The 13001-nt window shown below is 33.3% G+C and overlaps 1 protein-coding gene across 1 annotated transcript; it reads right to left on the minus strand.

Annotated features, from left to right (window-relative positions):
- Nucleotides 1-8355: 8355 nt before the first annotated feature.
- Nucleotides 8356-10596, minus strand: LOC149565089 (pectinesterase-like). The gene is made up of 2 exons (XM_089818638.1): nt 9411-10596; nt 8356-9200 (listed from the first exon to the last, which is right to left on the minus strand). The coding sequence occupies exons 1-2, from the start codon at nt 10459-10461 to the stop codon at nt 8506-8508; spliced, it is 1746 nt and encodes a 581-aa protein (XP_089674764.1). The 5' UTR covers nt 10462-10596; the 3' UTR covers nt 8356-8505.
- Between the last annotated feature and the right edge of the window lie 2405 nt (nt 10597-13001).

Genomic DNA, 13001 nt, shown 5'->3' on the forward strand with positions numbered 1-13001 from the left:
AATTCAAAGATTTGCCACAACATTTGATACATGATTAGATTTTATTCACCTAAATATTATATATTATCAAAGAAATTAAAATTGATTCACCAATAATTATCATAATGATTAGTTACTTTAGGGATATATCACCAATATTTAGTTTTCAATATTTATTTAAAATATAATGTAATTATCCTCATAATTTCCATGAGATAAAACATGTTCAATTTTGATTTCTAATATTCCATGATGATTAGCAGACTTCCTATTATTATTGAGATTTGCAAATATTTTCTACTAAAAAATTATGATTCCAAAATAATTGCCAATGTAAATAATGTTTAAAATAAAAAAAATGAGAGATTCACTGATAAAAATAATTTGGTTTTTCAAAATAATGAAAGATTCGCCAATATTTTATATCTTTTTTGCTCATTAAAAACAAGATTCTTAACAAGTTTTAATACTCCTTGATTGACAAAACAAAATTGTGATCGTATGAAATATCCACATCTACTAAGATATGGCACAACCAAATCACCTCACACATATCTTCTTTGTAACATTATAGTTAGCTTCAGTGGATGAAAGAGAATTAAGACTTTGCTTCTTAGTTATCTATGAAATAGGGCTAGATCCAAGATGAAAGATATAACCCAATGTTGATTTTTGATCATCTAGAATCTAGCATAGTTTGAGTCATCATATCCCCGAGATGAGAATTTATCATCCTTCTTTAATTCTAGAACATACTTAAGAGTGTTTTAGACATATCACAAAACATACTTGATTGTCACCCTATGATATTTCTTTAGCATCTTCATAAACCTAAATAGATTTCTAAGAGTAAAGTATAAATTTGGTTTGGTATATGTCAATTAAATGAGACTCCCAACAAGTTGTCCATAGAGAGTCACATCTACATGAGGTGAATCTTATAAGTGAAAGAGTTGTAAACCTTTTTCCATTAGAGTCTAGACATAGGCTTGTAGTTAGTCATTCAATTTTTTTCCCAGAGTGTCTTGGAATATTTCATCTGAGAGATAAATATATGATGTTGGACTACTATCAAAACTCTAAGCCAAAACAATAATGTAGTAGCCCCAAATCATTCATATGAAAATCTTATATAGACCATTCTTTATAGTATTAATGAGATTATCTGAGCTCCTTGTAATGATGAGATAATCCTCATACAAAAAAAGTATGAAATTTTTTATTCCAACCTTTATTATGTACATATTAGGATTAGAGAGGCTACAAATAAGACCATTCTTTAGAAGGTGACCATCTATTTTAATGTACCAAGCCTAAGATGCTTGTTTAGGCCCATATACATAATTTATAAGATGACATATATTAAGAGGATTATGTTCATCAATGAAGCCTTTAGGTTGGGCCACATAGACCTCTTTTATAAGATCACCATGTACAAATAAAACTTTCACATCTTAGTGAACCCATATCCATATAACATATTCATCATGCATGCATCCATTAGATCATACATTCACTTAAACTTTTAGGTTACTGTCAAATCAACTTTGTAGAAATGTAAGCATGAAACATAAAAAATTCAATTAGCACATTTGACACAAGGATTTTACGTGGAAACCCAATTTGGGAAAAACCACTAGTAATATGCTACTAATTCTCACTCTTCTGAAGTGATGTCCTGTGAAAGGCTAACCCTATTAAAGGTTACAATGCACACTGTTAAATGTGACCTGGTTAGAGGATTTCAATCACCCTGATAGGAGTGAGCCTTGTTAGAGGACTTTAGATCATTCACTTGGAATACCACCTAGTTAAAGGATTTACAAATAACTATTAGGTCAACCTTAATCCAAAGGATTTACCCTATACTGATACAACGATTAGAAAGTAACAACAAGGCTTGATCTGATAACAACTTACAACACAATTTGCAGATTTTAGAACTCTATTTTAGTTCTCCATTCTTCTTGGCTTTCACATACTTTAGCTTTGATATCTTGTTCACCCTTCAAGCATCCATACCCTTAAGCCTTCTTGCTTTTCTTTCCAATAGCAGTCTCTTCTCTTTGGTCACTGAATGAAGCAATACCTTTGACTCCTTGTCCTCCTTAGGTTCTTGCACATGAAAACCTTTGGTTCTAACTAGTCATCTTGTCAATCATATCCCTTTGCAATAAGACATGCCTTATAATTATTGATAGACTAATCTGCCTTGTACTTTATTTTGAAGACCCATTCACAACTTATGAGTTTTTTTCTTGTAGGAAGACCAACAAGCTCCCATGCATAATTTTTGTATTAGAGACTCATACTCAACATCCATGACATGCTTCTAATACGGTTTACTAAGAGCCTCATGCATTATATATCAGGTTTAATATTATCCTTTATTGATCTCATGAATTTTAAATTCACCTCATTTCTTATTTGATTTTTTATTTTTATCCCTAACGAAATATCTAGAAGAGAACTTAAGTGGGAGTCTCAAATTGTGCTCTAAACCTATTTTGAGGTGACAATTGATCCTATGGAGCTAGATTATGGCTCAAGAGTTGATGAGTATTCAAGGTTGTTATGGGTTATTCTTGGTTGTGATAATTCAGTTCTAGACCTAAATTCTTTATGGATCCATCTTCTAGTTTCTCCCTTCTCTCTTGATCATATTGAGGTGGGATCCTCTCATATTGAGGTAGAGAGAAGTTGAGTTAGAGAGTCGTGATTGGATTAGGGGGTTTCTTCCCTTGTGGAGGATTCCTAATTGAGGAGTCCTTGTAAAAACCCTCATTTTGGGTTGGGGGAGGCTCTTAAAACCCTTGGATTATTTTGGGTGCCATGTTGAAACCTAGTTTTTATTCAACAAACTCTTCGTGGTGTATTCTTTTGAAGTTGATTCTTTTGGTTGTCAAGGCCATTTCAAAAACATGAAGGTTTGGGGAGCCTTCAAAAACCCCATATTACCTCCTGATCTTTTATTTAATTTTTTTTTGGAGTATGCTTATTTTGGTTTGAGTGTCCTCACAAAACTCTATGATGATTTTATAGGGGTTGAGGGGCCTTTCAAAACCTAATGTTATTTTTGGGTTCCATGCTAAAAAGATATGTAATCCCAACTATCTTTTCATGAAAAAAATATTTGATGCTTCTTGTAATGGTTTGGGGAGCCTACAAAAACCCCATGATGGTTTTGGGTTTCCTTGTAAAGCCCATGATTTTTTAATTGATCCTTTATTGTTCAACTTTTTAAGGTTGATTGTATATATTGTGGGAGCTTGTCAAAACCCCATGGTAGGTTATGGATGGTTGGTAAAACCCATGATTTATTTCTTTCTTAAGGTTTAGGGTGCCTTGTAAAATACATTAGTATTTTTTGCAAAGCCTTGACTTGTGGTTTTGTAGTATGTGTTTTGTATGCCTTTTCTGGTTAGCTATTATTTTGTTGTAGGTTTTTTGGTGTTGGTTTGTATTGATTAATTATTTTGCAGTTAGGTTCTAGATCCCACTCAAAGTCTTCATGTATAGGGTTTATGATCCTTTCAAAAAATATTTTACTCTAATAAAAAACATGATTAGACATTGTGAAATAATAGAGCTCATTGTGAAGGAAGGAACATATTCTATAATAGGGACAAAACTAAGAAACTCATTTGAACACTTATATAACATTTATAGAAAAAAATGTCTAGGAGAAAATAGAGCTCTACCACCTCCAAAGAATAATCTCAACCACAAAGATCCTCATCCTCATAATCAACTTCCTCCCCCTCTACATCTCTAACCCCTATGATCCTCTTTGCACCCACCACTACACTTTTAGTTTTAAGCTATATATTCATGCACTATAAACTATTTATTAGTTTCTATCAATATTTTTAGATATTTTGATATTTCCTAAACCCTTATACAATTAAACAAATGAAAATTACTTAGAACAAAACTAGGACTGATACAAATAGACTAAGATTCAACAAAAACTTGCAAATTACCAACCTAAGGTCAACGTATTTGGAAATGAAATTGTTCACAAAAAAATTGATTAACTATAGAGGAAGGACCCATTTTCCATAAAAATTCATTTAGAAAAAAGGAAGATGCATAATCCCACAATTGATTCAATAATCTAATCTTGATAGCTTGAAAGGGGTATGCATTAGCCCACTTTTAAGAGCATGTTCCCTTTTATGTTATGCATTTATTTCATCATCAATGGTGGTAATTGACACTTTACTAGTAACATTAATTTGTTAAGATTTCTTATTTGTTGAGAAACTAGTAGTATAATGGACTACTTTACAAGAATAAAAATAAAAGAATAAATAATATTAAAAATAATCTAGTGCTTATAGTAACTAAATTAGAAAGACATGGAAATCCTAGTAGCAAGATCCTCGTTTTCTCTATAATTCGATAAAATCTAACAAAAAAAACATACATCTTGACTTTTATAACCATATAATATCAAAGTATTATCCAAATGAATCAACGATAAGAAAAATAATTCTTTAAATTTGTACTTAGAAAACCCAACAATCTAAACCAAATAATTGATTTTATAGTCACAATTAATTAGATTGAAAATCAAATATTAGAAATGAAGGACCTTCTTGAAGAGTCTTTGAAAAAGATATAGATTAGAAAAATAAAATAAAAATATTGTTCAACAATTTGACACCTCAATCTAACCTCTTATATTTTATTTAGAAGAAATCACTTATTTTTTAAAATATCAATATTGGGTAGATAACAAAATAATTTCCTAATGACATAATTATTAGGCCAAATAGTTAAATTTCTAGTAAAAGAGCTATCTTGGATGAAAATTTGTATGTATCATTTGATCTTGGCATGGATGTTGCAATAATATAGGAACCATCTTCATATGTGGACTTATATGAAGTGGAGGAGTGAAAACCCTTACCATTAATTGCAACATCCAAACACACCTTGAAAAATAAAAATTGGGTGCTCATCTTTAGAGTACTCTTATATATTTTTCATAACTACATTAGACCTAGAAGTCTAGTATTGAGACACTAAACTAGGTCATAAATTTACAAGATTTTGGTAACCAAGAGAGGGGGAGCACCAATAAATATAAAGTAAATCTTGGTAATGCAACTTCAATTAAGACTAAAAGACCAAATATATCCTAGCCAAAGCCACAATAGAGCTTATCATCTACCATGACTATAAAATTATCTCTAGTAACTAGGTGAATCTTTTAGTTACTAAAATCAAACCCTCGAATAATTTTGGTTAAAAGAGGGTAAGGGGTTGAAAGAGAAAGACATCCCTTATGCAATCTCAATAAAGATACATCCTTTAATACTTAGTTTTTAGGAGCTCCTTAAAAATACTTGGAGACGTTGTTTAACTAAGTAATGGGTTTTGAATATTCCACCATGAGATGTTACTCCTTTAACCATTCATTTGACAAATATTCATTACTTTCTTCTAATATCCAACTATAGACTCATTAATTCTCTTCATCTCTAAGTAAAATTCCTTTTGCATACTCTTCATACATATTTGAATTATCTTTATCTCTATTACATAAAATTTAAAACCTCCTCCTCATCTCACTCTTACTAATAAGAATTTTTCTATACTAAAATAAACCTCATTGCTTCAATTATCACATATATTCAACTTTAACTATAACATATATTCAATTGGTTTGTAAAGTCTTATATGTTCTAGTCCCTCTAAGGACTTATATATTTTATCCCTATAATCAACTTATTTATTAATGTGAAATTTAATGTCTTAATGATATATTTGTAAGAATAATTTAATAAGAGAGGGGTATGCCGATGTACTTTGCAATTATATTACACTATTACATAAATACTCAATTATATGGCCACCTAACTATTATCCTCATACATAAGTGCATCTTATTTTCATTGAATAACCAATGAATTTAATTTTTCACAGGTTGTATAATGTTCATGACTTCAAGCCTATATATATTTACACAATTTATTAAAAGCTAATTTAGTCCATGTAGTTAATCAATACATTTCATTATACGATCTTTGAGGTAAAAATACTAGACTAATTTAGTGTAATTGAATTAACAAAAAAATATCTTTCTACTTTGTTTGAAAATGAAAATGGAAATCCTTGTTATTATAATTAGTTTAACAAAATATTTTTTTTATGGATTTATGTTAAAATCAAGTTATATACAAATTTGATATGAGATGCGAGTCCATGTTATAAATTTAATAGCTCAGAATTAAGGATTAACGTGTATCTATTCTAACTAAGTTGCTTAACATGTTATTTTGACCTTCACCTCCTCTTTATTGTATCTTTGAAAAATTAAACCTTGGAATATATTGTGATTAAAGAATAAATTATCAGTATTTCTAATTGTACTAAACTAATCAAATTATTTTTCTCACACCAATAATTATAAATCTTGATAGAAAAGTACAAGTCTAAGCTCATACATTTTTGATTTAGTATTAATAAATATTTTGTATCTATTCCATCAAATTTATTTAAGTTATTTTTTAAATTTTTATCTCTTTTTTTATTGTAATTCTAATTTAAAAATAAAATTGATAACTAATATTATTTAAAAAACATAACATAAGTTACAAATTATATGTACAAAAATATGATGAAAATTTCACCCAACAACATATAAATTGGAATTATAACCATTTAACCAATTCATATAGACTGATATAATTAACATTTTGTAATAAAGTTTATTTCAACTAATATTGAAAATACAACTTACCAGCCTAAGAAGCGCTTCAGTTGAGCTATCACCTTGAGAAAATTGTTCGCAATTTTTTTCATGTGAGAAGACCATTTAATTACTCAATCTAGAAGAGGAAGAGAACGTCGTTTTTTAGAAATGTTGTAGTCTGACATTTATGACAATCATCTTTTCTCAAGAGAGAGAGCATTGACAATGTTTACGTAAACGTAATATTCTTATCTCATCGCTTATACGAATATTACACAACGAAAATCTTTGACATAATTGGCCGAGCAACTCAACATATGACAATCAACCTTCTCTCTTATGTCAATTGGGATCTTCACGGGCAAATTGTGTCTTTGTATTTGGATATATCGGGCATTGGTGGAGAACATTATTGTCTCTTAGGCTTGATTTCATAGTTCGAATTATGATGCAGCAAATTTATGTATTCTATGCCAATGAGACATAAACTGAAACATTAGTTGTATTAATATGATTTACTATTCTAACAAATGAATCAATAAGACGTTAAATTATATAGTTTGAACATATTTTTAAAATATTAAAATTAATGCTGGTGGATAATTGTGAAGAATAATGTTAGTTAATATAAGTACGAAATTTCTTAATTTCTTTCAATAATAATCATAATAATAATAATTTTTTTTGTTACATTATTTATTATCATATTTAATAGGATGGTGATAACATTATTTTTTATTTTGAAGATCAACTTAGTTTTTAATCATATTCAATATAATTTAAATTTATTGGATTTTTTTTCTATGAAAGATATATTTTTATGTTTGTATGTTCAGATTCTTGCACAAGGTTAAGAAGGCTAAGTGGGCAGACAATGTTTCTTGTATGGAGCTCTCTTCATCTAGTCTCTAAGGATGTATCTCCACCATCATAATCAGTTATTAAACAAGGATGTAAATGTACCACTATATTACGTAAACAAATTTTAAAATCATTGTGATAAGGGGCATTGCCCTCTAAAAATTTCTATAAAAGAGGGTATGCCCTCTTCAAGTCCCAATTTGGGCAATTGCATGTATTTAGGACTTTGGTCCTCGGTTACATCGGGAGTTTTCTCAACCCAGTGCTTTTTCCTCGTTGCCTACACTTGAACGAGATTATGCAAATATTTGTGAAAATTAATAAAATAGACACTGTCCTCTTATTTATCAACCAAAAATAAATAAATAAATAAATAGTATTGGAAAAATTAAATATAGAAAATATAAGAAATTATGATTGCTAAAATAAATAAATTATGTTCTAAATCTATTTTACCTTTATTTGATTTGTAGATGACCTAAGAAAATATTATATTTATAAATTTTAACAACTTTGATCAATCTAAATTAGATGCATTACTATTCAATTATTATTTTAAAATTACATCACTTTCAAATCTTTAATTCCCATTAATATTATCTCTTTTTAATTAACGTTTACAAGAATTATTTTCAATTTTACAATTGTCAAATAATTTTTTTAATTTTAACTTTAAAAGGTCATTAAAAAAAACCGTTCCAAATAACTTAACAAATTAATCTACAAATATAACATTAAATTAATACTAATAATGACGAATTAAGTACCCTAAGAACAATATTCCATATCATCTGCAATTCGATACAACTTACTGAGAGTAACGAGAAGTAACTTCATTTTCATTTATTTATCAATCTCTAACTGGAACTATTTGACGGCTGAAGCAATTATTGGCAACCTTTAAACAATAACAGACTATTAACATTTTAACAACAATAGACTGATAAGGTAAATAGTCATAATCAGTTCAACCCTGGAGTGAAGGTGACTCCTGTAGCCGGAATCCATGAACTTCCAGAGATGAAATTGGCAACACTGAATTTGGAGGCTTCAGTCGCACTGGTGATGACATGATAACCGGGCCAATTCACACGTTTCGAAGTTCCCGCACCAGCTCCACTATTCATGTATTCCCCGTAATACAACGTACTCAGAGCAAAGTTCCCACTCCACGGCAGCCAGCCGGCGGGGTCGATGTGATCACCCAGAGTTGATTGCATGAAAACCGTACGAGAGTATTCCTTCCACGGCCTCCCCAGATATGTCTTTATTGATCCCTTCACAGGTTGGAGATCCGACGACGCAGAGACCACGCATTTGTGGATAGAAATCCCGGTGTTCTCGTTGGGATCAGATCTTCCCTGAGCAGTCACCGTGTTCTGCTGGTTGCTCATCGGCCGTCTGGCGATGATGTTGCTGTTCTGAATCACCACCGCGGCGTTGCCGAAGATGAAATCGACGGTGCCGTAGATATCAACTTCGCGGTAGAATTGACGGAGAGAGTAGACGTACAAAGTGTCTTGGTACCCTTTGATGCTGCACCGGTACACCGCCGACAGGTCTGACCCGACTCGAAGTGCAACGGCTTGGTGATTCGCCGCCCCCGCCGTGTTCTCGAACGTCATATCTCGAGCAATGAATCCGTTGCCAGAAACAGCTGTTCACAAAGAAATCACGAGTCACACATTCCCAGAAATTTAAATTGCATTCATCTTTCCCAATCTCATTATTAAAATTCGGATGTAATTCTTATTATCAAAGTTGAAATTCATAATCAAAATGAATATTTTATCGTCAAGATTTAAAATTGATGTTCTAGTTGCATTTAAATGTTTACCGAACTCGGAAAAGTAGTAGTCTTTCTTACCGACAGTTGCAGTTTTGAAGGTGGTGGTGCCATCCTGGACGCTCCTGCTTCCAGTCACCACCGTTTTATCTTTGCCGTCGCCAACCAACATCAAATTGGTGATCTTGTTTGATATGTCGATGTTCTCCTTGTACGTACCCGCCTTTATGTAGATGATGTATCTCTTGCTGCTCTTCTGAGGGGCTGCGTTAATCGCTTGCGCTATTGTTTTGTAATTGCCAGAACCGTCTTGCGCCACCACCACGTTCGCTTGGCTCGCTGGGCTTGATGACTGCAACAGCTTTCGGTCACCAACTGATACCCACTCTGGATATCCATCTTCATCCAGTCGGCCGTAGTTGGCGTAGAAATCTTCCTCTTCGTTGTTTTTGGAAGAGAGAAGGCGGCGGTTGTTCCCGGTGATTGTGGGCACGGTGGAGAGCTTGTACATGGATAGCGAGTTGCTCACTAACTCCGACAAATTCACTGTTCTCGCGGACATGAAAGCGTGGATTGCATTAGAGGAAGACAGATTGAGGTCACTGAATCCGTTCAAGCAGGTTTGTTGGTTTGTCAGCGCTGCACTCAGCCAAACGGGCGAGTCCTTTTTGAGAAAACCATTGCTGGAGCAGACGTTGAGATGATCAATGGTATCTTCAAAGAGCTCCAAACAATCTTCCCATGCGGCGCGTTCTCTTTGAGTCATGATCACATTGTTTTGGAGACTCAGAGCGAAGTCTCGAGCCTTTTGGGCTCTTTGAATGCTCACTTGCAATGCGATGTTCGTGAGGTCGCCAAGCTTAGCCGTCTGATAAGAAGGATAGGAAGCTATGGAGGAGACACATCGCTGGGGATAACGAGTCTTGCTGCACACCGAGCTCGCCATTTTGGAAACAGTTTTCCATGAATGGTCATGGCGATTTGAGCTTGGTGAAGCCTCGGCTGCCACAAACAAGAGGCCAGCAAGAAGCAGAATTGAAGTCACTAGAGTAACTACTATGCCTCTGCTTCTACAATTCTCTAGTGCTTTCCGTTCATCAACGGCAACATCAACGCTGACATAACTCTTCATGGCTCAAGATAGATTGACAGAGCAGAATTCGGAAGGCAAGCACGACTTGATTAATTAATGCTCACAGAGAAATTAGAATATAGAACTCAAGGCAGAATGGAAAAGACTGGAGCAGGCTAAAAGGAATGAATGAGCTTGGATCATCAATGCTCAAGGAGCCACGATTTATAGGAGGGGATTCCGTGTCTTATTATTAGTCGGGGAGGATTAGGTGATCGACCTAAGTTATCAGGTTTTGAAATGACAAGTTGAGTGCTTCAATAGAATTCCCCTTGCTTTACATTCTCACGTTTGGAATCGCTTGTGGTTATTTTGTGTCAAGTTTTCTATATTTTTTTAAACTCATTCCAATCTTGGTTTCATCAAATGTCAAATTGCGCAGCCATGAGGATGCAGATTCGTCATAGTCTCGTACAGCATAATTTCTGACCGCGTTGCTTGGACTATGAAATCCCAAGACAAACATGGAATGTTAATAGGGTAGTATCAATAGGTACTTGCCTTTTTCTGTGGGATCATGACTGTTAGCTTTGTTATGTAAAGGGACATCTCTGTAGTTATCTAGACTATAGATTAGCACCACTTACTTGAATGGTACTTTTGTTACTTCGAATTGCTGTTAATTTGTTTATAGTCTGTAACAAGCTGATCTCTACGTCACCAAACCATGGATTAAGCAAATCGGGATCTGGTTTACAATCCTGGTCTCTACAAACGCAGAAATAATTAATGAGTTTTATTTGGGCTTAGCTATCCCACGATTTTGCAAATTCTTAAATAATAAATTAGCTCACCTACTATATTTGTAACTAAATTTTATTTGCCGCCACTTTAGTGTACGCCAACTAAATTTCGAACGATAAACTGTTCAGGCCGATCTGTTACCTTTATTATGTAACGAGCTCTCTTTAGCACTGCTTATTTTAATGATACTTTAGTTACTTTAAATTGCTGTTAATTTGATTAAATCATATGTAACAGACTCTCTACTGCCATATACTAAAGATTAAGCAAATCGGTACCTTGTTTAGAATCAAGGTTTCTATAAACGCAAAATAATAACTTAGAAGTTTTATTTATGCTTATCTATCACACGGTTTTGAAAAATTATAAATTGTAAATTAGGTCATCTTGTATATTTGCAACTAAATTCTCTCTGCCACCACTTTAGTCTACACCAACGAATTTCCGATTTATAAACGATTCAGGCCGATCTATAAAACATCTAATAAGCTCTAGTACTACCTAGCTAAAATTACTTTAAATAGCGAAGCGTTGATTATAATATAGCCTAAAAAGCTAAAATCACTTGAGTAGAGAATATTTGACTAAATATAGAGTTAGCGTTCGCCACGAGCTTATCTTTAACTGCGCCACTCATCTCATTCGCATCAACCTATGACATGGCTCTTACTCTACCGTAAATTGGAATAGCCTGGAGGAACTCAAAGTCCCAGTTTTGTAAGGTGTAGATTGATTCCCCAGAATTTGGAGTGTATGTACGCCGTCTCTTTAGAAATAGTTCGCTAACTAGAAGTGAGTCTCTTTAGACAATTCTACACCTAACACCGGATATGCATGCAAGAAATACGAATATATGCAATGTTTCGTATTCAATTTGGAAGCCACTGAAAATTGCCCGAAAAGTCCGTACAGCAGCCAGATAGCCGAAAACAGTACCTACTTAGTACTGTACGTAGTCATATTATTTGTGAATGCGATTCTATCCACATATCTGTTACCGGGGAATGTACTTCAAAGTCAATTTCCCACCTGCTCTCAATATATTTCCGTTATATTAATTATTGTCGTTGTTTATTATATCGGGGCAGCGGATCAAGAAATCAAAAGCTTGCCCCACATTGGGCTTATCTTTAATTTGTCATTTTAAAAACAATATTATATATTTCCATTTGCCGTGTACGTCATGCACCGTGTGAGAGCCGGAGGGACAATTCATTCTTTGCACGCAGCTTGCGCAACCCTACTGAAGACCTTAAAGTTTACATCATCGAGGAATAATGTACGCAATATTACTATTTACGTGCAGCTTTTTCTGAAACAATTTGTATTGAACGGAAACGACGTCGATTTCATGATCGTCTACTTTCGCATTTGTGCCATCATCTCTGATAATCAAAGAAAACGAAATGCATTGGATTATTTGGACATTATGGACGAATTCTTATATTTCTTGGGGTTCTAGAGTACATCTACTTTTCAATCATTCACGTTATATCCTCAGTCAAAGACGGCTCATTGTTCATCGCAACGGTAAAATCTAAAAGATAACTGTCTTCATTAGTCCTAACTCAAGAGCATCAAAATTTTATATGTGTAATTTAACATCTTTAGATCAATTTTTAAAAATGGGACAATTAACCTAACGTAGAACTACTCGGCTATTCTTAAACAGCGTTTACAACTAGATGAATGACACTACCATTTAACCATTTGATAGAACCAAGAAAACACAACATGGGGAAGTTTTCGGAACGTACTAACTTTCTGCTCAGTGTAGGGAGAGTTATTGGGGATCA

The sequence above is a fragment of the Cupressus sempervirens genome, chromosome 3 (assembly GCF_028749045.1).
Source record: "Cupressus sempervirens isolate cs-2001-9-10 chromosome 3, ASM2874904v1, whole genome shotgun sequence".
Lineage (NCBI taxonomy): Eukaryota > Viridiplantae > Streptophyta > Pinopsida > Cupressales > Cupressaceae > Cupressus > Cupressus sempervirens.